Source organism: Protomyctophum parallelum (assembly GCF_964188405.1).
Source record: "Protomyctophum parallelum genome assembly, chromosome: 7".
NCBI classification, from domain to species: domain Eukaryota; kingdom Metazoa; phylum Chordata; class Actinopteri; order Myctophiformes; family Myctophidae; genus Protomyctophum; species Protomyctophum parallelum.
In genome coordinates this window covers 44,559,075-44,586,201 of record NC_139705.1, presented here as the reverse complement: position 1 = coordinate 44,586,201, position 27,127 = coordinate 44,559,075, and the positions used below count along the sequence as shown (strand labels likewise).

Sequence of the window (27,127 nt, the reverse complement as noted above, 5' to 3'; positions counted from 1 at the left end):
TGTTGTTTCCCATGGAAACGGTTACAAACGTAACAAAACATAACTCTCATTGGAACGGTCAGGAGGGACCGTGGTGTTATTGTGTACAGAATTAAACCATGATCTGTAGCTTACTTATTTTGTATCTTCATTGCAGAGTGAAAGTCCAACCAATGCCAGCATCCCAGAACTTGAAAGGCAGATAGATAAGCTAACCAAGGTAAGGCTCGCTCAACACAGACTTGCCGTTTTGTTATTGTTGTTGTTATGAATGCGTTATGTAATGATAGTCATTCCCCCGGCTATCCACAGCGCCAAGCTTTGTTCCGTAAGAAGCTGCTACAGTCGTCCCATTCCATGAGATCTATAGCTCTGGGCCAGGACCGGTTCCGCCGTCGATACTTGGCTCTACCTCACCTCGGAGCGGTTCTAGTGGAAGGCCCGGACGAGATCTTAAGTAGGTGTTTTTAAACTTTAAATTGGAAAACTAATTTTCAACTCTTGATTTCTCAGCTTAGTAAATCTCTGGCTTCTCCTGTAGCTATTTGTGGTCAAACTCTTCTCTGTCTCTCTGTCCTGCAGCTTCAGGAGATATTCTCGTAGCGGAGTTGCCCGTTACCTTCCTCAAGAAAGAGCCCAAAGTGGAGGAGATGCCCGCTGCCTCTCCTCCACCTCCTGCCCTCCCCACCTCTCCTCCCCGTGCTCGCCCTGCCAAGACGACGCCCCACGCCTTCTCCCCGGAGGAGGAGGACCCGCTCCCTGGCACCGCCTCTCTCATGAGCCAGCCAAGAGGCCGCGGGCGGCCTCGCAAGATCAAACCCGAGGTGGAGCTTCACCTCCGCACGGCCAGGAACCGCCGTCGACGCAGCAGCAGCGTCAGGTCCCCGGCGTCCGAAGAAGGGCCCGGCTCGCCGGCCAATATGGATCTCACGCAAGCTGCCTTCCAGAACTGGCTCAGCCACTCGCAGCAGGAGGCGGTCACCAATGGCACGTGTACGGCGCCCGGGGGCGCTCCGGAGGGGAATCAGCCAGAGGACAGTGTGAAAGGGATGGCGGAGAAACGGGGACAGTGGTTCAACCTGCTCCCCAAAGAGCCCTGTGACCCCAACTCTCTGACGGCGCCTCAAGACCCTACCTCGCCTAGCACCCCCCCGAAACTCCTTCCCCAGATGCCAAGCACTCTGCCTGCCCTTGTCGCTCCACTCCTTAAGGTATGCAACATACGTCTGTCTAAAGCCTCTACACGTTATAATTTACAATTTAGACATTTAGCAGACGCTCTTGATCCAGAGCGACTTACATTTAAGCAAAAACAAAGCATGTCATACATCAGAACATCACATATATAAAAAGTAGTTATCAGGAATCGTGTATAAGCTAAGAACGTAACAGTGGAGTATCTATGTCAACTATACATACTATACTATATTATATATTATACAATATACATGTGTACTATAAAGTGCTATGACTACATAAAATGCAATTCTAGTGCTGTCTACGTAACAAGCTATAAGTCTGTCTAAAATACTATCTAAGTCGACATAAAATGCTATCTAAGGGGCTAGGCTAGGGCAAGTACTATGGGCCATGGTGGAGTCTGAAGAGGTGGGTTTTCAGACTACGGCGGAAGATTGGGAGTGGGAGTGATCATACTTGTGAGATATGGGAGAGCCATGCCTTTGGTTGCTTTGAATGCCTGCATCAGAGTTTTGTATTCTGTGCGGGCAGCGACCGGGAGCCAATGGAGGGAGAGGAGAAGGGTGGAGAAGTGTGAGAATTTTGGCTGGTTGAAGACCAAGCGAGCTGCGGCATTTTGGATCAGTTGGAGGGGCTTAAGTGCACATGCCGGTAGGCCAGTAAGGAGGGAGTTACAATAGTCAAGTTTTGACAAGACTGTTGTCTGGATTAGGAGCTGGGCTGACTCCTGGGTGAGGAACGGTCTAATTCGTCGTATGTTACCCACTAAGTTACAGCGTGTATGCATGCATACTAGTATCCCCATTACTGGACTTAATATATTGTATTTGAAGCATAGCAGTAGTGTGAATGTGTGATAACGGCAATAACTCCATTATATATGCTTTTCTAAAAAGTAATTTTTCACATGTAAATAGACTATACTGCCTACAGTATATTCACTGAACTTCTTAGGCAATCGGGGTAAGAACCCAAGTTTGGAAACCTGATATCGGTGTTACTGTTTACATGACCATTTTCAATAACCAGGGAATTGCCATACTCGCTTACTTATGCTCTATGCATAACTGTAGTCCTGCCACTTCCAGAAGGTGTTTCGGTAAATTTTCCCACTGCTTTGATTGGCTCGGCACAGCAGATTGGATCCAGGAGTACATTTGTCACCTTCATAATTGGCATGCATGTAAAAACACATGACTAGTGTCAGGGTTCCCCACACTCATGAAATTCCTGGAATTGTTTTGAAGTTGGACACAACTGTTTTCCAGGTCTGGAACAGGTTTGGAATGAAATCAAATGCTTTGGAAACTGTTTGGATATACATTGCTTTGGGCTATTGACTTTAGTTTGTTCTGTCTAACAAGTGAAATACCTGTGGCCTAATATATACAGGAGGTTGCGTGACAAAAGGAATAGATCTAACAACACGTTGCATCGTGATGTGGTGGTGTTATGTTCTTTTTGTTGCGTGACACCTTCGCTCGACTCTGTCTTGGGGCATTGATGGCACACTGGAATAAAGAGCCTCATTATTGCACTGTATGATTGGCCTGGAAATGGGGTAAAAGTACATGGAAATGTTTTGAAAATACATTGTTAAAAATCACACACCCGTGTGAAGTGAGGGGTGCTCTTATCATCGTACATCATCATCATTTGCTCAGACACATGACGTAAATTCTCCCTTCATTGTCAATGGCATTTAATGTTTGTGTTAGGACAAGAATCTACACTATAGCTGAATATAGGCACCCCTCAAAAATGTGTGGGAAGTATGTGGTGTGTTTTTTTTAGGGGCACTAGCCCTCCTATGCCCAGCTTTGTCTGTTTGTGTGAATTTTAGCGATTTTGATTGGCTGATCACCCCATAGCGATGATTTGATTGGCTGAGCAAAGTACATATTGAGGATAAAAAGTGAGGGCAGAAAATTGAAGACGCCAATTGTGATTGGCCGAAACCACATTTGTGATTATTTTGTTCAGAATGTGATGTATGATGATAAGAGCGCCCCTCACTTCACACGAGTGTGATCTTTGTATTAATACTCCGTGTCTTACACCTCCAACTTGTAGGCCGAGTCCACCATTCCACCTGGTCTGTGTCCTGCTGACCTGGTGACCTCGGCATCACTGCCTGGTCTCCCCACTGCCTACCAGGCTCCTGCTCCTCTTCCTCCATCTCTTTCCGCTGCTCCGGCTCCGCCTCCTCCAGCTCCTCTTCCCGCCGCTGCTCCTCACACCCCCGCCCGGCCGGGCCGCAGGCGGAGGAGGGGCAGCAGAGGGAGTAGCCCCGCCCGGAGAGGGGCGCGGGCCGCCGCGGCCAAGCGGCGAGGCCGCCCGCCCAACACGGTGTTCCAGGAACTGGAGCAGCAGTACTTCACACAGATGGTGGTCAAGCCCATCCCAACATGTAAGTAGGCCCTCAGGGTTATTATTGTTAAGCAAACCTAACAAAATATATAATGAATAGTTACAAACACTTCAAATAAATAACGGTAGTGGGTCGCGCACACCAAGACTGCAGTTCAAAAGCGTTATTTCATTTTTAACAGGGGACAAATGTTTCAGCTATCCAGCCTTCATCAGTTACACTAAAATAAAAGCTAATCTAAAACTAAAAAACTAAGCCTTTTCAAAACAATCAAACCCACTTTGAAAACTAATCCAAACTGAAATTGAAAACAAAAGGTAAAAAGAATATAAACGACTACAAAATGCTAAACTATAATAACCTCCTGAACGTCGTCTCCCAGAACAACGTCCGTGGTTAAAGACCGTCGATTAGCTCGTCATGCTGTCCGCGAGCGTGTGTTTTGGCTGACACGGCGTGTTCTTAGCGGCCGCTCTAGTCTATATTTTGTGGCCGACGCGGTCAGTGCAACCTTCAATTTGGCCGCCTGTGCACAGTGTGCAGCCTGTGATTGTGTGTGTGTGACATCACTTTGCAGCCATGGTGCGTGGCTGGTGGTGGATCAAGGACCCGGAGGAGTTGTACGACACCCTGCAGGCCCTGCATCCCAGAGGAGTCAGGGAGAGGGTGCTCCACAAGCACCTGGCCAAACACATGGAGAGCATGGCTGACATGTGTCGAAAACAACCCCACGGTGAGTGCTGCGGTTACTACGCTACGCTCTGTTGGTTTCAAGTTCTCAGTCACCACTAGGGCTGCAACTAACGGTTATTTTCATAATCGATTCATCTGCCGATTATTTTAACGATTAATTGATTAATCGGATTATGACACTTGTTTAGCTATCACTTTAGAAATATATTTTAGGTTATTTTCTAAATAACAAAAAATATAATTCATTCAAAATGTAATTTGATTAGCTGCTGATTAGGCTGCTATTCAAATAAAAGACAAACTCAATAAAAATTATTAAAGCAACTCATGGTGTCTTTAGGCTTATTCTGACTGCATACATTTGATTAAAGAATAGCTACACATGTGTCAGTCTAAAAGGAACAGTACACTTCTGAACTCAAATCATTTAAAAATTAATATTCAAGCGATATGTTTTGTTCTTGATACTATAATCGTTATGTGTCATATGTTGCTTTGCAGTAGCTACTGTGCAACTATATCAGATTGTAAGGGAAGAGAGATGGATCACTCCTCTTTAGTTTAGTTACACTTAACACTGGATTGGTTAAGTGGGAAATAACCTATGATATATTGCAAAAAAATAGTGATTAGTTGCCGATTCGATTAATCGATTACTAAATTAGTTGACAACTAATTAATTAAATAATTGTTTTGATTACTATTAATCGATGAATCGTTGCAGCCCTAGTCACCACCACTGATTTGGGTCATTTGGATTCTATGGAAGTGGGGCATGGCTTCTATGGAAGCACGTCATGCATGGAGAATAGGCTATCTACAAAATAATGCTTGTTCAATCTTCCAGGAAGTCCTAATGATCTCAGATATTTCATAAAATCAAAGATTACATCTTATTTAATTACTTTGGCTGTAGGGGTACCAAATCATCACAATTCCCCATATTGTATATATATTAAAAAATAATAATTGGAAATAAATAGCAGATTTACAGGCTCAACATGATGGTGTGTGTGTGTGTGTGTGTGTGTGTGTGTGTGTGTGTGTGTGTGTGTGTCTAAAATGTGTATTTGTCATACTGTATTATTGTGCAATTTTAGTTTACACAGCCTAAAAACCAAACTTTTTTTATTTGTATTACTTTTTTATGTTCAATCCCCCAACAACTCAACTAAATCATCAACCACAGTCATTTGTATGACAATTAATCGCTGCCCACTCCCCTCCTCATGTTCTCTTTGCCATTGTGTCCCTGTAGACTCCATCTTCCAGGTGAAGATGGAGGAGGGGGATGCCCTGATGGAGGCTCTGCAGCAGCCCTGGCAGGTGCAGGAGAGAGCCCTGGAGACGGACGTCAGCTCCCTGCAGTGGGTGGAGGATCTGGAACAGCGGGTCATCGCAGCTGACCTCCACCTCAAAGTGAGAGAACACTACCGAGCTTCCACTATGGATGGACTGCAACCCATTTTGACCTGAGATCAGATTCTAAAAATGTCTTCTACATCCTGACAGTTTTCTGAAAAAGTTATGTTTCTATGTCAGTCGTTCTTCGATTTTTCAAAAATAGCAGACCTACAAGCTCGTAGCGCGCCACTCGGTGGCGCGCTATGAGCTTGTAGATGTGCTATTTTTCAATAGCTAAATTTTAACATAATGTTTAAAACAACAAAAGGGGTTCCCGCCCAGAATGGGATAACCAAGCAATAACTGAACTGAATTATTACACTGACATTTTTGTCGGGAAGGAACCTCTTATCTCTATATTCAAACTGTTTGTGTTTTTTCATAAATTAATGCCCACATGAGTATCAAAAGTAGCGCATCTGCTAGCTTGAGCTTGTAGATCTGCTATTTGTTTTATTTGAGTCTTGAAAAGTAACAGTTTTGAACATATGAGGTTTCTATTCGACAGAGACAAAGTGTTCCAAATCGTTTTTGTCTTATACACTGTTTAAGTTGGAGAGCTTAGGAAAGGAACTGCAGGCTTGCTATAAGTTGGGAACGCTGGGGATTGCTTAGCATGTCACTATAAACCAAGGAGGTTGCAGTTGCAGCAAATGTCCAGAAGGTGGTAGCGGTGCCCTGTGATCCTACTGTTGGCTCAGGACTCAGAAGTAATGAGCAAGCAGGAGAATTGATGAGATGCTAAAGGCCTAATGCCGATGAACAATGAAAATGAAGAAAATGGCTGCACACTCATAGCCACAATGCTGGAAATGTATTAACAGAAACCATTTGAAATAATGAGAACATATTGAGACATGGCTAAACACATTATGTTTGGATTCATTCATTTTCATTTTTTCAAGGTGGCTCCTCAGACTGTGAAGAGTGAAGGTGATCCTAACACAGAGACACCAGTGGTAGAATTTCAGGTAAAGTCACCTCCTTTATTAGAAAACCTCCTTTACAATTGTAATGAGTGAATTTAAACAAAAAAAAAAAAAAACCAGGAAGACACTCTCTTCCTTTTAAATCTAGTCATTTGTTGCAGTGGTTTTCGGTTTTTGCCCAAGCCACACAGATGGGCCAGTACAAATCTACAGACACATCTGTATTCCCCACCTGGCCCCCACACATGTAAAGCGTCTTTGAGTGTCATGAAAAGCGCTATATAAGTCCCAGATATTATTATTATTATTCACATCGAAATTTGCCCATCTACAGCCATTTCCTTTTTTTCTTTATGCCCAAAAATATGGAGGCAAGGTGTTTTTTGTAGAGAATATGCCTGTATTGGGAAATGAGAACAAACAATATAGTAAATAAAAAATATATAATACACTCTTAGTTGTATAGCGTATAGAGCAGTGGTCCTCAAACGTTTAAAAACTTCACAAATATTTGTGCCGAGGACGTTTTTCACAATGAAAGCGATTAAATTAAAATGGGAGCTGACATTCCGTCTCTCTTCGTTTCCGTCTCAAGCCGTACACGGTCCCAGAGCCGGACTCCACGCGTGACGACCTGCAGTACTACGAGCACGACGCGGACCCGCGCGACGACTGGATCGTGCGCACCAAGAAGGAGTGGTCGGACCTGCCCCGCATCGCCACCCACCCCCTGGACCTGGCCATGCTGCGGCTGGCCAACCTGGAGCGCAACATCGAGAGGCGCTACCTGAAGGAGCCCCTCTGGAACGCCGCCGAGATCATGCGTCTGGCTCCACTCACCCCGACGCCCGGAGAGGAGCTGCAGCCTATGGATGCTATGAGGTGACGGAGGCACTCTGCAACATTCAGTGCGTTGTATTGATGGAGCACTTGGCAAAACGTCGGGGCAGAATCCTCTATCCCCTTATTTTAACTTTTCGTGTTTTTCCGCAAATTAACGCCGTGCTTGATCATACTACAGCGTCGCACAAAAGTAGCAGATCTGCAAGCTCGAAGCTCGGCGCAAAGTGGCGCGTTTTGAACTACTCGATCTGCTGCTTTTGCTACTTTTAAATTAGAATCCTGCAAATATTTTGCACATGGTAGGTTTCCACCTGACAGAGAAAAATGGGCAGATCTACAAGCTCGCAGGGTATCGCGTCGCCATGGGTTATGAGCTTGTGGATCTGCTATTTCCGTGCGACACTGTCGTACATCTATACATTATTTTACAACATGGCCTGTTTCTAATATTCCTTCTCTCTCCCAGTCTTGAAAGTGAGATCACCCCTCGGCTGCGAACGTGGAGGCAAGCTCTGGACCGGTGCCGCAGCGCCCCCCAGCTGTGTCTGTGTCTACTGCAGCTTGAGAAGGCCATTGCCTGGGAGAGATCTGTTGTCAAAGTGGTAAGACCTTTTTATATGGGCTGTCTTTGTTATAGTTGCGGTTGTGCCTTGAGATAATGGCCGTGTGCTGCTGATCTATGGCAGCTAGGCTGGCTAACGCTATCTGACAACCACAATTAAAACCACCCCAGGCTAAAATCAATACATTTTGATTTTCATTTCGAGAAATGTACAGCTAAACAGCTAAATGTAAGCCCCAATCCCTAACCCTAAGGTAAGCGGGGGAACAAAGGGTCCCCATTTCGCCATATGGCTTACGTAATCAAACGGTTCAAATGGAAATCCAATGCTTCGACAGCCCCCCCAAAAAAGCCTGGAGGGTTCAGCTCTGTTGGTAAACGCAGCACACCACGGTCAGTACAACGGCGAGGCTGAGGGACGGGTTCTAACCATCAGCACCGTGTGGTTTCTCTGCATCTCCAGACCTGCCAGGTGTGCAGGAAGGGAGACAATGATGAGTACCTGTTGCTGTGCGACGGTTGCGACCACGGCTGCCACATGTACTGCCTGAAGCCAAAGGTCACCCAGGTGCCCGAGGGGGACTGGTTCTGTCCCACCTGCGTCGTCAAGGTCAGGACCGTTGACGAAAAAAAAAAAGAAAAAAAACTAAATGTTATCCACTCAACAGACAGCCAGCGTTTAAGCGCCATTCTCCAATCACAGCATGCAGGCTAAGATTAGTGGCATTTGTGTAATAAGTCCTTTTTCAGACCTTGCTTTCTCCCTGGAAATTTCCCCTCTGTTGCAATTGCTCTTAATTTGCCCCAATCCTCCCAATCTGTTTGACCTCCTGCTCTAACCTGTCATTTTGCTCTGCCCGTTTCAAGGAGGAAGGTGATTCGCCGCACGGCTCCTCCAAAAAGAGGAACCGGGTGAAGAAGAGGAGATACGAGGACGAGAGCTCCGAGGAAGACGCGACGCCCCGCCGCACCGCCGGCATGGCAACCAGGCCCAAAGACACCCCGCCACCTTCGTCCTCCCGCTATTCCGGGGAAGGCGCCGGGGGCTCGGGGGCGGGGCACTCGCCGTCCAAGCGGCGCCGCATGACCACCCGCAACCAGCCCGACCTCACCTACTGCGAGTGAGTGCTGTTGACATGACGCCTTTTTACCCATTTTGACCTGAGATCAGATTCTAAAAATGTCTTCTACATCCTGACAGTTTTCTGAAAAAGCTATGTTTCTATGTCAGTCGTTCTTCGATAAAAAAAAAAAAACAGACCTACAAGCTCGTAGCGCGCCACTCGGTGGCGTGCTATGACCTTGTAGATCTGCTATTTTTCAATAGCTAAAGCATAACACGATGCTAACACCAAAAGGGGTTCCCGCCCAAAATGGGTTAAAGAGCCAATTCAACACTTTTGCAAAGGGATCTTATTTGAATGATGTTTGGGAGACAAGGAACACTTTCGGATATATCCGTTATGGGCAGTTAAAGTGTATAGAGCCCTGTGGGATACCAGCAGTCATCAAAGTATATGGGGTTTAAGGGGTTAATATTGTCTTGTAGGCTCACTACATTAACTATGATCAACCAGCCTCAAATAACTATTTCTATTCCAACCTGTACAATGTAGATTTAATGTGTTTGACAAATCTTAAATGTTTGTCACGGTTATTGTGAATGAATGCATGGGACCCAAATGGAAACAAAGACAAAGGTCTTTCTACCAATGCTGTGTTTGACTGTACCCTGTACTGTTTCTACCTGTATTTTATTGTCTATTAAGAAAAATATCAATCAAGGTCAGGGAGACATAAGCTCATTTCTCCTGAAGGTTTTTTTTTTACTCTCACCATAAAAAATGACATTATTGCTAGCTAGCTAAGCTGACCAACAAAACAAGCTTTTGGTATCCAGGAAACTCGTTTAGGAAAGTTGACCATCATTATTATTATTATTATTATTATTATTATTATTATTATTATTTTGTAAACTCTTTCTTTTGGAATTTTTGAATATGCAAGACATCAAAGACAAACAAGACATACAATAGGACAAAAACATCAACAGTAAAAAGAAAAGAAAAAAAAAGAAAAAAACAAGAGGTAATAGGATGTACAGCAGCAATACATATTACAGATGTTTGGGTTCCTTACATTAAATGACAACCGGAAAGACACCAACCATATTCACTCCACATCCACCCCCCTAGCTAAGTACTGACCATCATTATCCCATTCTGACCGGGCACCCATTTTGGTGTTAGCATCATGTTATGCTTTAGCTATTGAAAAATAGCAGATCTACAAGCTCATATCGCGCCACCGAGTGGCGCGATACGAGCTTGTAGGTCTGCTATTTTTGAAAAATCGAAGAGCGACTGACATTTTTAGAATCTGATCTCAGGTCAGAATGGGTTCATCAGGACCAGTGTGTGTCCGGCGGAAACCTCGTATGAATCTGATCTCAGGTCAGAATGGGTTATTGACGTCAGTTTGAAAGCGCCTGTACAGCGAATACTGCTCCTGGCCCTGCTGTGGGACCGATGTTTTCGGAGCCAGGTTTGTTGCACCGTTCAAGCTGTGATGGACTGATGGTGTTGTGTGTTTCTCCAGGATCATCCTGATGGAGATGGAGGCTCACGGAGACGCCTGGCCCTTCCTGGAACCCGTGAACCCGCGGATGGTGCCAGGCTACCGCAAGATCGTCAAGAACCCCATGGACTTCCTCACCATGCGAGAGAGGCTGCTGCAGGGAGGGTACGACGGTCAAAGGTTATTACTGGAGCTTAGACATGATGATATTGAAAGTGGGCCCTTTTTATTGGTCATATAATATTTAATGAGATTGAAGTGTTCTACAAATGCCTTCTAAATCAGTAGTTTGCACACTTTTTCAGAAATGTTCAAAATCAATAACAGATGTACAAACGACTCTGTGCTCTTGTATATCGGCTATGTTTGAATAGCCAACGCAAAAGTCTAAACTAGAGTTTTCAATTTACAATTTACAATTTAGGCATTTAGCAGACGCTCTTAATCCAGAGCGACTTACATTTAAGCAAGAACAAAAGCATGGGAATACATCACATAAAAGCATTTATCAATATCATGAAACATGCGTAAGCTAAGAAAGTAACAGTGGAATATCTATATAATGAAACTATACATACACTATACATATAAACTATACATATTTACTACTATGCTATACATATGTACTATGGCTTTCAGTGGTCAGATGGGTGTCCCATGAACACTTTCGAGATTTTTAAGTGGGCTCTGATCCAGAAAACATTGGGAACCTATCTAGATTGTGCATCAGGTAGTTCCGACGCAAGCAATCCGATTGGTCGGAATAGGCTCTCCAGCCGTGGACAGCACAGCACACCTATAGCCATTCTCAAATTCAAGATTTGAGCACAGTATCAATATATCTAATCAATATATAGGTATCGCTCTGCCACTGATTAGAATAGCCAGCTATTCAGCCTTGACAAATCCTTGACAGAACCTACGCTACTAGTTCATAAATGCATGTGAAGCTCACAAGTTGTCAATACACGTGATATTGACTCACTTTGAGAAGTCACAATGTCAGATTCTGCTTCTTACTTCAAGTTGGCTTAGCCCAGAGCCGAGTCAATGGGTCTGCGCTGGCTGAGTAAACCTTAGCCCAGAGCCGAGCCAATGTAACTGACCATCAATATCATGCCAATAATTACGGTAAAGCATCTAGAGTATAATCTTGGTTAATTAAGCATATGAACCCATAGTTTCCCTATTCTGGGGTCAACATTTTGCCTGAAATAGCAGTTCGATAAGCCTGTAGCTTATCGAGCTATTTTCTGGATAGGGATTTGTAGAAGTGGGTTGACTGGCATAGTACCAGCCCACCATCAGAGGCTAGGGGTTTGAATCCACCGCCGTGCATGAGCTTTGTCGAACGTCTATACTAACACAATTGGCCTGTGTTCAGGGGAGGGAAGCCAGGCGGGGAGGAGGGTGCATTTATGGTGCATTTATATATGGTAAATGGTGCATTTATATAGCGCCTTTATCCAAGGCGCTTTACAGAGATTGTGCATTACATTCACCCATTCACTGATGCTGGAGGAAACCATGCAAGGCACCAATCTGCCCATCGACACTTCGACACTAACTCTGGGGAAGCCCGGGTTTGAACCTTGCGGTTTCCATCCGGTCACTCTACCCCTGAGCCACTCCTACGGGCTGCGGCTGTTGGCAGGAGGAGTAGGACGGAGGCTCTACGTCCTCTCCACACTGGCGTGTAAGCCAGCCCTGTAGGATACAACATCAGCACACTGACAACACACTTGTTGAAATTAATTGGCATAACGACTCAACAGGTGGTGGGAAAAGCTGTTTGAATGGAGGTGTCATTCTCTCCACAGGTACTGCAGCTGCGAGGAGTTTGCGGCCGACGCCCAGCTGGTGTTCAACAACTGTGAGCTCTTTAACGAGGACACGTCTGAGGTGGGGATGGCTGGGCATGCCATGAGGCGTTTCTTCCAAAACCGCTGGGCGGAGTTCTACGACAACAAGGACAAATAGGCCTCATTTCTGCTTGTCGCGCTCGCCGAGCGCGGCCCGAGAGTAGCCGACCTACAAGCTCAGAACGTGTCGCCGTCTGCTATTCGCGGCAGTGTCGCGCGACGGAAGTATGCCTCGGGATATTAGGAGCCCAGGAGCGCTCCTCCCCGTTAGCGGTGGAGCTTCCTCAGACTGTTGTCGCTCCTCTTCCCCGTAACTACTTTAAGACTGTCTGGAAGACGCGTCCAGCCACCATGTATTTTTAACGTGTATAGGTATATATGTATAGATTTGATTATTTGTCTGTTCTATCATTTCCACTGTTGGCCTCAGCTTTTTTTTAAGGCCCCAAACCCGTTGTTGGCTTGAACTTCTTTCTTCTGCTCCACATTCCCTGGACTCGTGGAGAGGGAGGGATAACCTCCAGTCTTTTCACCTCTTCACTTCATTCTCTCGCTCGCGCTCTCTCACCTGTGTGGAATCCTCCTCCCGTCATAGTCTCATATCGTATAAGCAGGGTCCCGCCGTGAGGGGGTAACCGGGGGTCTCTCAGACTGACTGTTTTCTGGACCTGCTTAGAAGAAACCCCCGCCACCAACACAAGACCTCTTTAAGGCGTGGGCCCCTTTCTCTTACCTGTTCAATGGAGATGTAATGTAACGTGGTTCTTATGCCTAGAAGTAATTTTTTGCTCCAATATATTTTTTATTATATATTCTATATATATATATTATATATATAAAGATTACCATAGCTGGGATTATTTAATAGCAATAGCCTGTAGTGAATGTGTACAGACCTACCTAATGGATTATGTTCTAAACCATTTATCAAAATGGCCAGTTTAAACAAAACAAAAAAAAATGAGCGTGTTTTCTTCTTGGATTGTCACAAGTAGGCATTGTATAACCTCCACTTAAACTCTTACACACACACACACACACACACACACACACACACACACACACACACACAGTGACACGGTCACATGATTCCCTAGCCTGTAAACCAGACATCTGCCAGTACAAAATAAAAACATAAAGCCTGTGTTAGATTAGTAGGTAGAGATTGGATCCCCCCCCACCCCCGAACCAATCAGGGCCCAGTATGCAAATATGAGGCGTGTTTTATCAACCTGGCAATCTGATCGCTGCTGTTGGCTATATCGACTTTTGCGCCACCTAGTCCTGATTGGCTGCCCGAGTCTGATCCCATACTCTGAAAGGCTGCGCGGAAGTCTCAGCGGAAGCCCCAGACTTCCATTGAAGTGAATAGCGGGGGGGGGGGGGGGGGCGGGGCTGTCGCTCCTCATCCACTCTCTAGATATATAATAACTCTATGGTCTCAACCCAGAGTCTGTAACGCCGCAGACAAGGGGGACTGATGATGCACAACACGGAGAACACCTGTTTCACCTGGCTGGTAATGATACGCGTGGCATTCTTGTTTTTAAAAGATATATTAGATCTTAGTCTGACCAGGCTAATGAGCCCCCCCCCCCTCACACATGTGCACACACACGTGCACACCATTCCTCTGCTGCTGTGTGAAGGACACTGGTTTCTATAACTCACTGGTTCTCAACCTGTGGGCTGGGGTCCACTGGTTGGCCTCCACATAATTGGCTAAGATTTAATATTAAAAAGTGATGCCAATTAATAAACTCTTTTAATGTGTACCACGTGGGTTCCATTGATCCAAGGTGGAACACTCGAGTGGGCCCTGTTCCAGAGAATCTTGAGAACTACTGCTATAACTGGAGGATTTTGTCTATATAACCAGTCTGGGTAGTTTTTAGCTTCGACATACGTGGTGGACGTGCGTCGCGGACCATATTGATCGGAACTGAAACGATGCAAGCACCATTTGAACTCTTATTGATTTATTAATTAATTTGTTTTAATCTACATTAGCGCTCACTGTACTTTTGCTATTTACACTGTAATGTGTATTAAAGTAAAATGGGACAAAGAATCACGTCACTTTCAGTTGACTTAAAACAAAATACAAACCAGTGATGAAACTACTTCTAGATATTAATATTTCCAGTTTGTAACAGGTCTGATGGGGCGGAAAGCACTGAAAGGCTGTCACGTGGAAGATGATAGTCCTGTATGACGTACCAGATTGAAGGCCAGACATTGCAAATGTCCCCTTAGGTGGAATCCACAACTCAAAACAAATGTCTGCCCATTTTATTCCGTTTTTACATTCCTCTTTTCTTGTGTGTTTTAGAGTTTTTGTTTTGTTTTCCATCTGTACAAGGGCCAAGTTGGTGTCAATGAAGGTGACAGGATGACTCCGAAACCCGGGTTTTTATTTAAGCTAGTTTCTTACACTGAAAGCAAATCGGTTCTGTTGGAAATACACTTTGATGTTCCTTGTTACGCTGAAGGGATAGCTCTTGTTTTTCAAAAAAGGAAAAAGAAAAAAAACATTAAAATAAAAACCAAACGTGGTGTTACGTGAAATTTTTAACAATGTACAGTTTTTGTGACTTTAAATTTGTTCCTTTCTATATATATTTTTAGGACCAATTTATCATTTTTAAGAGGAGGTATTACAAGACTATGTTGTATCGAGGTGATGTTAACATGTGAGCATCTGTAGAATGTACTGTGCGTTGAATAAAAACCACATCTAGTAGAGAGGATTCGTTGTCCACGGACCCTTTTTCCAACCCGCTTTCAGTGCCATAATCACACTGCATACATGGTTAAACCAGGGGTCTTCAAAGCTTTTCAGGCTAAGTGAAGCCCAACACACACCGTCTGCGAAGCAGGTGCGCAGCGACGCGGCACAGGCGTTGCCGCGCGGCAACGCCTGGAAAATAGAACAGTGGTGTATAGCCCAACACCATCCATGCACCCACTGTGCGTATAGTTTCAACATATCCCTGCATATAACCATAATGCCATAACTATAGTCAAAACTCAGAGGATAAAGTTGACTTAATATAATGTTTAGCTTTGGGAAGATGTGACGGATTGCAAGGCCTTTAATTAATATGCCTTGTCAGGTTCTTTTTTTCCCCCTTCTCCTCAGACATTGTAATTTATGCAAACAATGTCCTGTTGCTTGGTTGTGAGAGTCCAGTAGTCTACTCGAGGTCTGATAATTATTCCACGACTGCAAATGACCTCATGATGCCTCTTAGATATATGACACAAGTTTTACAACACCGCAAAGTGTCTCACAAGAACCCTGACCCAAGAAGGTCAGGGCTCCATCAGTGATGGAAAGTAATTAAGTATTTCTAAGTATTTCCGATGTCCAATACTTTTTACTTCTACTCCACTACAGCTCAGATCCAAATATTGTACTTTTACTCTACTACATATATATATATATATTTTTTTTTTAGTTAGTTACTTTATAGATATTAAATATACAATAACCTCTTTCAAATAGCCGATCTACAAGCTCACAATGTGTAGTGTTGCGATGCATTGTGAGCTTCTAGGTCGGCTTTTTTCAAAAGTGTTTTATAAATGATTTGAGTGGTGCAACCACTTCATTACACAGCTATGCGTGTCCCTGGGTCTATCTGACCCAGGGACGAAAATAGCTTTGTTGGTTTTAACCATTTCTCAACCGTTTAGGACACGGGCGGCCTTTTGGGAAATGGCCCGGGCCCGGCCCGGCCCCTGTGCGCATTCCTGAGGGTCTGGATGTTCCTGGGACCCCCTGGGGACCCCCACATGGTAACTGTCATTTCTCGACCTTTTCGGACACGGGGCGGCTCGCCGGAACCGGGCCGGCACACTGGCCGCATTCATATGGGTCTGGAACTTCCGCGGACCCCCCGGGGTCCTCCACACGGAGTTGCACCACTCACTTCACACAGGTGTGATTTTTATGCTACTTGAAATGCGACATTCTGTATAATGAGCACTTTTACTTTTGTAACTTTACATTTTTATACCAATACTTTTGGTACCGTTACTCAAGTAAATTCTTAATTCCAGACTTTTACTTGTAACAGAGTATTTCTAATGTTGCAGTGTTGATACTTTTACCTAAGTAACAAATGTTAGTACTTTTCCCCCAGCGAAGGAACTGCAGTGTGTTGTCATCATGTCCTGTCTGAAGCACATGTTGCCTGGAAGGCCTTGCTATCACAAGCAGCTGGTGCACGCTGACACGGACTCAGAGTCACACTTACACTAGCCACTCTAAAACGGCTGCAGTGTGTAAGGGACTCTTATTGTATAATACTGTATGTAAATGATCAACAAATCTGCATAGCAATGCCTTCTTTTACTTCCACAGATGAATTCTCTCTCTCTCTCTCAAATCCCTTAGCTGGCACTTTGTGAGGAGTTTTAGTTGCACTGAGTGAGTGAGAGAGAGTGCGTGTGTGTGTGTGTGTGTGTGGCGCAATATTGTGTCAGTGTCAGCATTCTGTGTGGAGGGGGCTGAAAAGTCCCCACGCCAGCGGGTTCCACTGTGCCCCCCTCCCCAACCATCCTGCCCCACAACAGGGGGGCTTAGCGCCACAAAAGCGGGGATAACGGTGCCTGTGGATGGGGGTAATCCACACCATAATGGGGCGCGCTAACACTCCGCCCAACCAGTTCATTCTGGACCCAGTCTGCTACACTGAGGGCCCCTGATGCCAAGAAGGTCAGGACATTGTCCCCTACCATACCTGTGTCCCCCAAACCTTTCTGCATCACGGACACCTACAGCCAGGCTGCAGTGAACATCCATCTCACCTACAGCCAGGCTGCAGTGAACATCCATCTCACCATCAGCCAGGCTGCAGTGAACATCCATCTCACCATCAGCCTCTTGCCAGTCAAATGAAAGCTGTTCCATATTATCAATGCATTACACAGACATTAACTTTATTCTATTGCCATTCATTACATCACAACTTTTAACCACTATGTATATAGTTTGACTGGCGTCCCCCAGGGATCTATACTAGGTCCGTTCCTTTTTCTTCTCAAATCTCTTTGCTGATTGCTCTATCGTCTGCATCGCAGTGCTTTGTGAACTTGTAGTAGATTTGCTATTTTTGTCGAATGTTTGCGCCAAAATAGGGACGCTAGGGTTCTTGTGATTTAACCGACAACCAGAGAAAGATTTGCTACTGGTATGAAAGGGTCATGTCGCTTTATTCAACCCAGGTACCTATTGATTAACCTTACTGTAGCAAATGGAGGCTCACTAGCATGGCAGCGGCCTTAAAGAGAATGCCAAGGTGACCTGACGCTAGGGCTAGCATCAAAGCCATGTTCAATATTCTTTGTCAATCCCAGACTTTCTGTGTGAAAGGGATGGTGTTCGTCTAACATTACAGCTGATATTCATGTGAAAAAGAAATACGGTAAACCAAATTTAAAAATATATATGAAAAACCCTCTGAGTTGCAAGAACAATAAAAGTGAATGCTGCTCAGTTCCCAACTGAGTTCCAAACTCAAACGCCTGTCGCCATTTTCACGAAGAGTAATGTTTGTTTTGCATCAAAGAGCATGTGAAAAGCATTCACAGATGCAGCAGTACAATAGTTGCTATGGCAACAGCATCATGAAAGTGGCTGCTGTCCCCATGGTGATCACAAGTAGCTGGAGAGGGGGGGGTGATGAGATTTCATTTCGATAACGGACATGATGGAGATTTCGAGCGTGTCCAGATGATTCAATGATGACACCGTTTAATTCAAGTTACAATTTGAACCATTTATAGTAGACACTTCAGAGCAAACACATTTGACCTTTAACCTCTGTCATCACTGCTTTACTTCCATGACGACCTACAGTACACTACGACAATCTATCTTATCCAATTTTGGGCGGGTTAGCATTATGTTATGCTTTAGCTATTGAAAAATAGCAGATCTACAAGCTCATAGCGTGCCACCGAGTGGCGCGCTACGAGCTTGTAGGTCTGCTATTTTTGAAAAATCGAAGAACGACTGACATAGAAACATAGCTTTTTCAGAAAACTGTCAGGATGTAGAAGACATTTTTAGAATCTGATCCCAGGTCAGAATGGGTTAAGTCAGTATCCCCACACACACACTAATTCACTCTCCGTAATGGTCGCTACCCTCTCCTAATTCATATGAAAATCAGGCTTGGGAACTGTGTGAGGCAACAGGTGCTGAGGACTCTCCAAATTAGAGAGGACTGGCAGAGGAACATTACACGGGGGGGGGGGGGAACCTTGCCATTAACCACTTAAGCCCTATTTTCTTTTTAAAACATTCTAAAACTTGTATTTGTAATTTTTCTCATAATAGTCGCTCACAATGGCGATGTGTTATGTAAAAAGGAGGGTGCGTAACATATGTAACATGTTTAACAGTTGGACAGATGACGGCCAAGGTTTCAGGACTAACGTTCTCTTTATTCCCATGCGACCACACACTGCTTACCATAGGCATAGTAGATGTCCACAAGGAAACAAAACATCAAAAGGCAGATCATGACAGAGGCTCAGAGGCTGTGGGTGTGACTACACACCTGTTGTGCATCGGGGTTGATCGAAGCACACAGGATGAATCGGTCATTCCCACAAGACATTCAGGGAGAGATGACAGATCTGTTACAGTATCTGCCATTTCATACTTTGTTTCCTTGTGGCTATCTACCACATTATTACCTCAAGCAGTGTGTGGTAGCAAGGGAATAAAGGCAACCTTTGTCCTAAAATCTTGGCTGTCATCTGTCCCAACAATTGAGCCTGTTATAGGGCTATAGATATAGAGGGGTCTATGAAAAATGTATGACAATAAAAAGCATAAAGAGAGTAGAGTAGCGTTAAGAAATCAATTTGTGCAGGACAATACATGAACTTGCCTTGTTTGGCACAGAATGATGAGTACAGTGAGAGAGTGAGAGACTACAGAGAGAGAGAAGAGGCTGTTTGTCATTGAAGGACACTGCAGACACTCATACTTCAGAACAGGTGATGAGCTGTGCTGCCTAGAGACCCCCAGACCCTTATAAAACCTGACCACACACACGACGGGAAGTAAAGACACTGCCATCTGGACAGATTGACTGACAGACAGACAGACAGACAGAAGAAACAGCATCACTTGTTTGAAATGGCACTGCATGAGGTAAGCTACTTAGTTTGACAACTTTGCATTTACCCGTATTTTGTGTACTTTTCTCTTCATGAATGCACTTCAAAGGATATGTTTGTATTTGACGTATCTGCAACATAACTAGTGCGCCTCAGAAAGAACATGTAAATGTAAACAATAACAGATGGTATTCATTACATTTTTACTTATTGTCAGTAGGTTGTTTCTCAGTCTAGAGGAAGATGTCGTCATATTTTAAGGGTTAATAATGTGTCTTGAGGTCCACAATCAAGAAAAAGTCTCACTTTTTGCATTGCTCTTGGCACATACATTGTGACATAAACTTGAGGGTCAGTTGAAAAACTTGAAAGTGTAATTAGTTGCTTTATTTCTACTCACTAGATATAACAGGGACTGTACTTTATCAGCTATAAGTAAAGTTGTTTCCATTGTGCCAGAATAGCTGTGAGCCTGTGATGAGAACGATGTGCCGATATGGAAGCTATAATTTAACGATAAACGTGGGCTTTCTGTGTCACTGCCCCCCTTCCCTCTGAGGAGCTCCGTAGCCGGCAGTTCTGGCGTGCCATGCTTGCAGAACTGCTGGGCACCCTGGTGTTAGTGAGTACCGTTTTAGGGGCCTCTGTGCCGGGCCCCGAAGAGGCCCCGGTGGGACCCCTGTACCCGGCCCTGGCAGCAGGGGTGGTCATAGTGGCACTGTGCCACTGTTTTGGAGAGATCAGTGGGACTCAGGTGAGTCAGCAGCACCAGACCTTGTGGCTGTTTGAATTTCAATTTGGAGTATATATGCTGTATATCGATATTGTATCTCCACATATATCTTTAAATTAGCACCTGGTGCTTTGTTGTACAAAAGTGTTTCCCAAAAATAGAGTTGTAAACATTTTAAAAGTGAAAGTTCTGTCTCTGTCATAGCGTTTAGGGCTTTGTCAGAGTATCTGTGTCACATTTGTGCCCGTATATGGAGATATCTTTATTCCTTTTCCATTTGGACATACGATACCTCCTCACCTTTATTTCCCCTGCCGTCAGGTGAACCCCGCTGTGACCCTGACCATGATGGCTACAAGGAGAATAGACGTGCTCCGGGGCGTGGCCTACGTTAGCGCACAGTGTATGGGAGGCTGCCTGGGAGCCGGGGCCCTCTACCTGGCCCTGCCACTCAAATCCACCGCAGACTGCTTCGTTAACAAGGTTTGATCTTCAAACCTCTGTCGTTTTTAAATCAACTCTTCATTAATACTGGCTACCTCTGGTAAAGTCGCCTATATCCTTGTTGAAAAGATCATGCTGTTCCAGCCACCGGTGTAGGGTCCATTGGGCCACCCGGGCCGTGTCCCATTCAGTTTAGAACTTGCCCAGTCTAACTTCGAAAAGACGGGAGAGAAAAAACAAGAAAAGCAACAAGAGATGGCAGTCCTTCACCCCCTGTGCATGCACATTTCTGTTAGTAGTGAACCACGGCAAGCTGCCTTTTTTTTAAATGGTCCACCATTAGCAATTCGGCAGGTGATAAGGTGACCACCGAAAACTACAACATGACATCATGCCGTGGTGGTAAGCGATTCACCGCTCACCCAAACACATCTCTCTGTTTTTACTGTGGTCACCTTATCACCTAAAACTGGAGTATGAATGAATAGGCCTTAACATTGTCTCGCCTAAGTCTGGAGTAAGTCAGTTCCTCCACAAATAATTTGAATAATGGCCTAAGTCAAAATACAAATTGGCCTACGTCATTTCATCCTCGTATGTTACATGAGTGACAGACAGCGTTATTTGTATGTCAATAGTCATATATTGTAAACGTTTTGGGTGAAATGACAAAGAAATATCATATAGTTTGTTTTGTTTGAGGAGAGTTGAATTGTCCTCTGTGGCAAACTGCAGGTGCCTCTGGAGGTGAACGCAGCCCAGGCTCTGGGCATGGAGGTGTTGTGCACCTTCCAGTTGGTCTTCACTGTGTACGCGGTGGAGGGCCAGAGGCGGAGGGAGAGCACAGACACAGGGAACCTGGCCATTGGATTCGCCCACACCACTGGAGTTCTGATGGCGGTGAGAAAACCACTGATTCAACCATCCTTTAGAGCCATTTGTATGGATCACGACTCAAGTAAAAAACTATTTTCCTATAAAAACACATAATCAGCAAACGTCTAATTTCTCTTTTGGGTCTCGACCTGAAAAGTTTGGGAACCAGTGTTTTAGTAGCCTCGGAAACCCAGACGTTTTTCTTTTTTTGAAAATGAGGTCAAGGTCTTGGGGGGACAGCAGCACCCAATATCAACCATAGAGGCATGGCAGGATTGGACCTCACAAGCTTTTGTTTAAGATTAATGAGAAGCGGATGTATAATCTGAACTGTAATGACTGACTAATGACGTGCTGTAAGTCTGTGAATGGACTATTACAGTACATTTTGGCACAGAAATTCTCAGTTTGGATTTCTTTAACTTAAAAAATATATATATTAATACAAAATAAAAAGGTCTGCGCATTAGTAAAAAGAGGGGCATTACAACCACTAGTCTACCCATAACAATGTGTCCGTGACCCACAAATTTGGGACACAGTGGTCTACAGACCACTATATGACTATATATATGTGACTACCGGTATATTCACACAGTGACCATTTTGCTCTCAGGTCATATTGGCGGGGTAGAGAGAAACGCCACCCCACCGGGGTGAATAGGGTGAAGGTGAATTGAGAACCAGCGTGAGGTAGTGCAGCCGCTTGGTATCCACTAGAAAGTTTCCGGTTCGATCCCCGCCCCCTCTTGGGTTGGTGTCGAGCAAGTGTCCTTGAGCAAGACACTGAACCCGTAACTGCTCCTGGTGAGCAGGTTGGTGCCTTGTATGGTTTCCTCCGCCACCTGTGTCTGTGAATGTATTGCACACTGTATAACGCTTTGGACAAAGGCGCTCTACAATTGCACCATTTACCATTTAGGCACCCCCACCCCATCGCATAAAATCCTTGATCCCCTGCCCCCACATTTTGAATGGTTGTATTGTTATCGTTGTCCAGGCAAGATTTTCTGGGGGATGTATGAATCCTGCACGTGCTCTGGGTCCAGCCATCATCGTTGGCTTCTGGGAAAACCACTGGGTAAGACCCTCCTCTGACATCCATCAACCTCTGTGTTTTTTTTTTTAACCCATTCTGACCTGAGATCAGATTCATACGAGGTTTCCGCCGGACACACACTGGTCTGATGAACCCATTCTGACCTGAGATCAGATTCTAAAAATGTCAGTCGTTCTTCGATTTTTCAAAAATAGCAGACCTACAAGCTCGTATCGCGCCACTCGGTGGCGCGATATGAGCTTGTAGATCTGCTATTTTTAAATAGCTAAAGCATAACAGGATGCTGACACCAAAATGGTGTCAGCAAACGCCTTTTATTGTTTTTTTTTTTAAGGGACAGACAGTAGGCTGACAGGAAACGGGAGAGAGATGGGGGGATGACATGCAGTAAAGGCCGTGTCGGGCTCGGGAGTCGAACCCGCGGCACACTGCGACTGGATTACCAGTCGGGTGCCCAGACGGTTACGCCACCGCCTGGGCCCAACCTCTGTGTTTAACTGAGATTTTCACTTTGAAGACAGGCTTTGTACAAAATCAGAATCTAAACAAACGTATACTGTATAGGCCTAGCTGGTATTTCCATGTCTATGGATATTTACACCATTTTGCGTGTATACCAAGTGGTGTAGCGTAACTAAGTAAATGTACCGTACTTTATAGTCTGTACTGAAGTACACGCTCTTTTTTTTCCTTCCAAATAAGTAGTATTTCCACATTTCTGTACTACTTCTACTCCACTACATCTCAGATGGCAAATGGCAAATATTTTACTTAAAGCACCACTTCACCACTTTTCAACTTCTCTTCCTATAATTGGTCCTAACTAATGTTCATGATAAAATACCACTTTCTTTTCCTGAAAAGTTGTAATGCAAAAGTTGAAGCCATCGAGAATAAAAATCAAAATATATTTTAAAACAAATCTTGTTTTAAAAAGAATCTTCCCTAATGATAATGTCACTGATGTCGATAATGTCGAACTGCCCAAAGCCCTCCTATGAGACACAGAATGAGTAGAAAAGAATTGTAGTGTTCTATCATGAACATTAGTGAGGACCAATTATATGAAGAGATGTTGAAAAGTGGTGAAGTGGTCCTTTAAATTAAACCAAAAATGCCCCATTTTTTAAATAAAAGGTGTGCTAATTATAGTAAGGCCAGGCGGGGCCTCCAGCCAGCCCAGTTAGGGCCGGGTGAGGCTGCGCTAATAACTTTGGGGTGGACCCATCTAGAGTTTGAATGGACAGGTATCAGTCAAAAGGGAGACATCGAAGAGGAAGGATCAATATATGGAATGTTAGTACAGGTCAGCTCCTATTGTGGAAACTCAATATAGAGTGCCTTATTCTCATTGACTTATATGATATGTAACCATATTGTAACTATAACCTACTCATATGACATGCATGAATACTCTCTGTACTTATGTGTACTTGTACATTATAGGCTTTGCTTGTGCTCACAGTAAAGTTGTATGAGTATGTGACACATGATGTCCATGACACCAGGTCAGCATGTACCAGGTCACCTGGTACATGTGACCTGGTACATGGTCACAATGTTATTGTTCACTGTGTTATTGATGGTTAAAGGAGAAACCACGAGATGCCTTAACAGCCACGGGTTGGGTGAGGCATCCCAAATTGGCTCTGTAAATGGGTGTTTTGGTAAACAACTTAGGGTTGGCAAAAGACTAGGATTGTTACTTGATGTTCCAGAACATTCCTCTTATGTAATCATGTGCAATATAAACCCCGGGAAGAGGATGAGCTGACAGTAAACGGCATCGAACCTTCCCGGGAGAAACTAACTGCTTCAGCTCCATATATGGGTTTGAGGTCAGATGTAGAGTTGCCTGGCTGGCTCCATATATGCAGATCTAGGTGAAGATCCAGTCTCAGTCCATGTATGGCTGCACAGGGTTTAATGAGACCAGTGTCTTGATCTTCCTATATGGAGACGGCCATATATGGAGCGTGTCACGAGGCGTGACGGACTGAATGCCATATATGGAGCATATCACGAGGCATGACGGACTGACTGACTGACAAGTTTTGCAGGGTTTCATAGTAATCTGCCTACAGCCGCAATTAAACTATTTGAAAACTTATAATAGTTACTTTGTAGATTCTGATTACAAAACTTTATTATTATTTATTATTCAGTCCTGCATACATGTCGGCCATTTGAAAATAGCCGATCTACAAGCTCATAATGTGTTGCATCGCCAGCTTGTAGATTTACTATTTTCAAAATATTTGTTATTGTAAATACATTCGAAAAATTGTGAAATCGGACATTCTGTATAATGAGTACTTTCTACTTTCGGTACTTTTGTACTTTTACTCAAGTACATTTAGAAATTCCGGACATGTACTTGTAACTGAGTATTTCTACAATGGGGTTTAAAATGTGAGCTCTTGACCACCACTGCCCGTACCGCAGGTGTTTTGGATCGGCCCGGTGATCGGCGCCATGCTGGCCGGCATCTCCCACGAGTTCTTCTTTGCGGCGGCGGCGTCTCGCCACAAGCTGGTGGCCTGTCTGACCTGCAAGGACATCGAGATGGTGGAGACGGCCAGCGTGTCGCGCTCCTCACTGTCCACGGTCACCCAGAACGCCATGAGAGCCAAGCAGGCTAACAAACAACAGGACAACAACTAAATGAATGCATGTGTGTTAATGTGCATGTGTTTACTGTTAACACACGAGCGCATGCACAGATTGGACACGCACACACACACACGGACACACACAGTTCTTTAATACTATATTGATGTTGATTCAGGCCTTGAAGGCATTGGGATGCCATGCCTTTGGATGCCTTGTAGGCCTAGGCCAAATCAGTGTTCTGTTGTACTCGGCGTGGGCATATACACTACATTGACTACAGTATATATTATACGTGTATGCCTGGAATTTAATCATCTTATGGGCAAGGCCTTTGGTGTCGTTACATTTCTTTGAGAGCACAAAGGCCACAAACGTTTCAGGTAATATTTGAAAATATATTTGAAAATGTGGCCAATGTTTGACCATTTTTATAGTATAGTTTATTAGTTACTTTTGACGTAGTAATTGTCTTGTTTTTATTTTCGTTTTCATTTTAGAGGTATTAAAAAGGTCTTTAATTGTCACTTTAGAAACGGGCAGATACAGTGTATACACTTATACTTTTGTTGGTTTGTTTACTGTCAAGTGAGAAAACAATGTTGTCCAATATCATCAATATTGCATTTTCCATGTAAATGAATTCACGTTCTTTTGCTTTGTGCGCGGTATTCTGTTGCACACCGTGCTACTGAATGCTTTGATATTTTAAAGAGACCGTCTCGCTCTTTGCTCTCAGTTCAGTGAAGCTTTTATCGGTTCATCATCTCATCTCTATACTGTCGATCAGTGTACATCTCATCCACTCAAAGGCATCCTATCTGCTCTCAAACACATGCTTCATACCCCTATAATAATGACTATACTCAAACAAACACACCCATTGAAAACAAATTTCCTAATAGTAATTAATGCCGTGTGTATGATATCACTGTAGAAATGTACATATACAGTAGATTTATGTATTTCATTGAATGTATTTTTTTATTCATTAAGCAGGCTCCCACAAAACTTGGTGTCAGATCTCTTTTAACCTGGTTTCCTGGCAAGTGCAGGAACATTGAGCTAATAGAGCCAGCCTGCGTGCTCGGAGGATACATTGAATCTTGACCATCAGGTCAAACTCCATGTCAGATCCTGTGTCTAGGTGATTGAGACATGATTTTGACACGATCAAAAATGTCTCAATAGAAGAGCAGGGAGACAAAATATACTACCACCCCAATTGTATAAAATGTATTGTATTAACATACTCTGCCATACAGATTAGACAAATTTACATTTTATTCATTAAAGAAAAGTTACAAAGTTACTTTAAGAAAGTCTTACTTCTTTTTCTTTCTTTTTTTTGTAAGATATTTTTGGGGCTTTTTTGATCACAGTAGGTAGACAGGAAACTGGGAGAGAGATGGGGGGAAGACACACAGCAAAGTTCGTCAGGTTCGGGACTCACTGTCATGCTGGAATTACCAGCCATTAAAGATGCCTGGACCACTAAGCCGGCCCAGGCCCAGGTCTCTCACTGATTTGAGTTAGTGTTAGTGATGCTTAAAACATTTTTACCAACCAGAAGTACTGTGATCATCCATGACCAATCTGAGTAAAGTTATGATCCCTTCACCACGAACAACTCACTTAAGTTCTCCCTGAACCTTCCTCGTAGCCTCCAAGGCCACTTACCACCTACATACTGTACATTTGTATTTGTTAACCAGACTGTGTGTCTCTGCTTGTTGTGACTGACCAAGGAGCAAAACAATATCAGTCGTCACCCTGATAAACCGGGAGGAAGGGGCTTTTCTAAACCACGGTCGGGGTCTCTCCAGGACACTGCATCGAGCTTC

At 44.1% G+C, this 27,127-nt stretch overlaps 2 protein-coding genes across 8 annotated transcripts in view; both read left to right on the top strand.

Annotated features, from left to right (window-relative positions):
• baz2a (bromodomain adjacent to zinc finger domain, 2A) overlaps positions 1–15,165 on the top strand; it is a 32,816-nt gene extending 17,651 nt beyond the window's left edge. For 4 of the 7 annotated variants that reach the window (XM_083769468.1, XM_083769464.1, XM_083769466.1 and 1 more), the window contains exons 18-30: positions 137–199; positions 292–436; positions 562–1,190; positions 3,253–3,589; positions 4,128–4,283; positions 5,502–5,662; positions 6,553–6,618; positions 7,172–7,458; positions 7,886–8,021; positions 8,445–8,591; positions 8,849–9,102; positions 10,580–10,738; positions 12,379–15,165. In XM_083769468.1, coding sequence (XP_083625594.1) covers positions 137–199; positions 292–436; positions 562–1,190; positions 3,253–3,589; positions 4,128–4,283; positions 5,502–5,662; positions 6,553–6,618; positions 7,172–7,458; positions 7,886–8,021; positions 8,445–8,591; positions 8,849–9,102; positions 10,580–10,738; positions 12,379–12,538 — 2,700 coding nt within the window. In that variant the 3' untranslated portion in view covers positions 12,539–15,165. The remainder of the gene's footprint in view (positions 1–136; positions 200–291; positions 437–561; positions 1,191–3,252; positions 3,590–4,127; positions 4,284–5,501; positions 5,663–6,552; positions 6,619–7,171; positions 7,459–7,885; positions 8,022–8,444; positions 8,592–8,848; positions 9,103–10,579; positions 10,739–12,378) is intronic. The other 3 variants (XM_083769470.1, XM_083769467.1, XM_083769469.1) reach the window with 2 other exon arrangements.
• A 4,223-nt stretch (positions 15,166–19,388) lies between these two features.
• On the top strand, positions 19,389–25,337 carry LOC310862125 (aquaporin-4; the record flags this gene model as incomplete). The annotated part of the gene is made up of 6 exons (XM_083769860.1): positions 19,389–19,594; positions 20,123–20,314; positions 20,615–20,776; positions 21,473–21,637; positions 22,614–22,694; positions 25,119–25,337. Exons 1-6 carry the CDS (start codon positions 19,580–19,582, stop codon positions 25,335–25,337), a joined length of 834 nt encoding a protein of 277 aa, XP_083625986.1. The 5' UTR covers positions 19,389–19,579.
• Between the last annotated feature and the right edge of the window lie 1,790 nt (positions 25,338–27,127).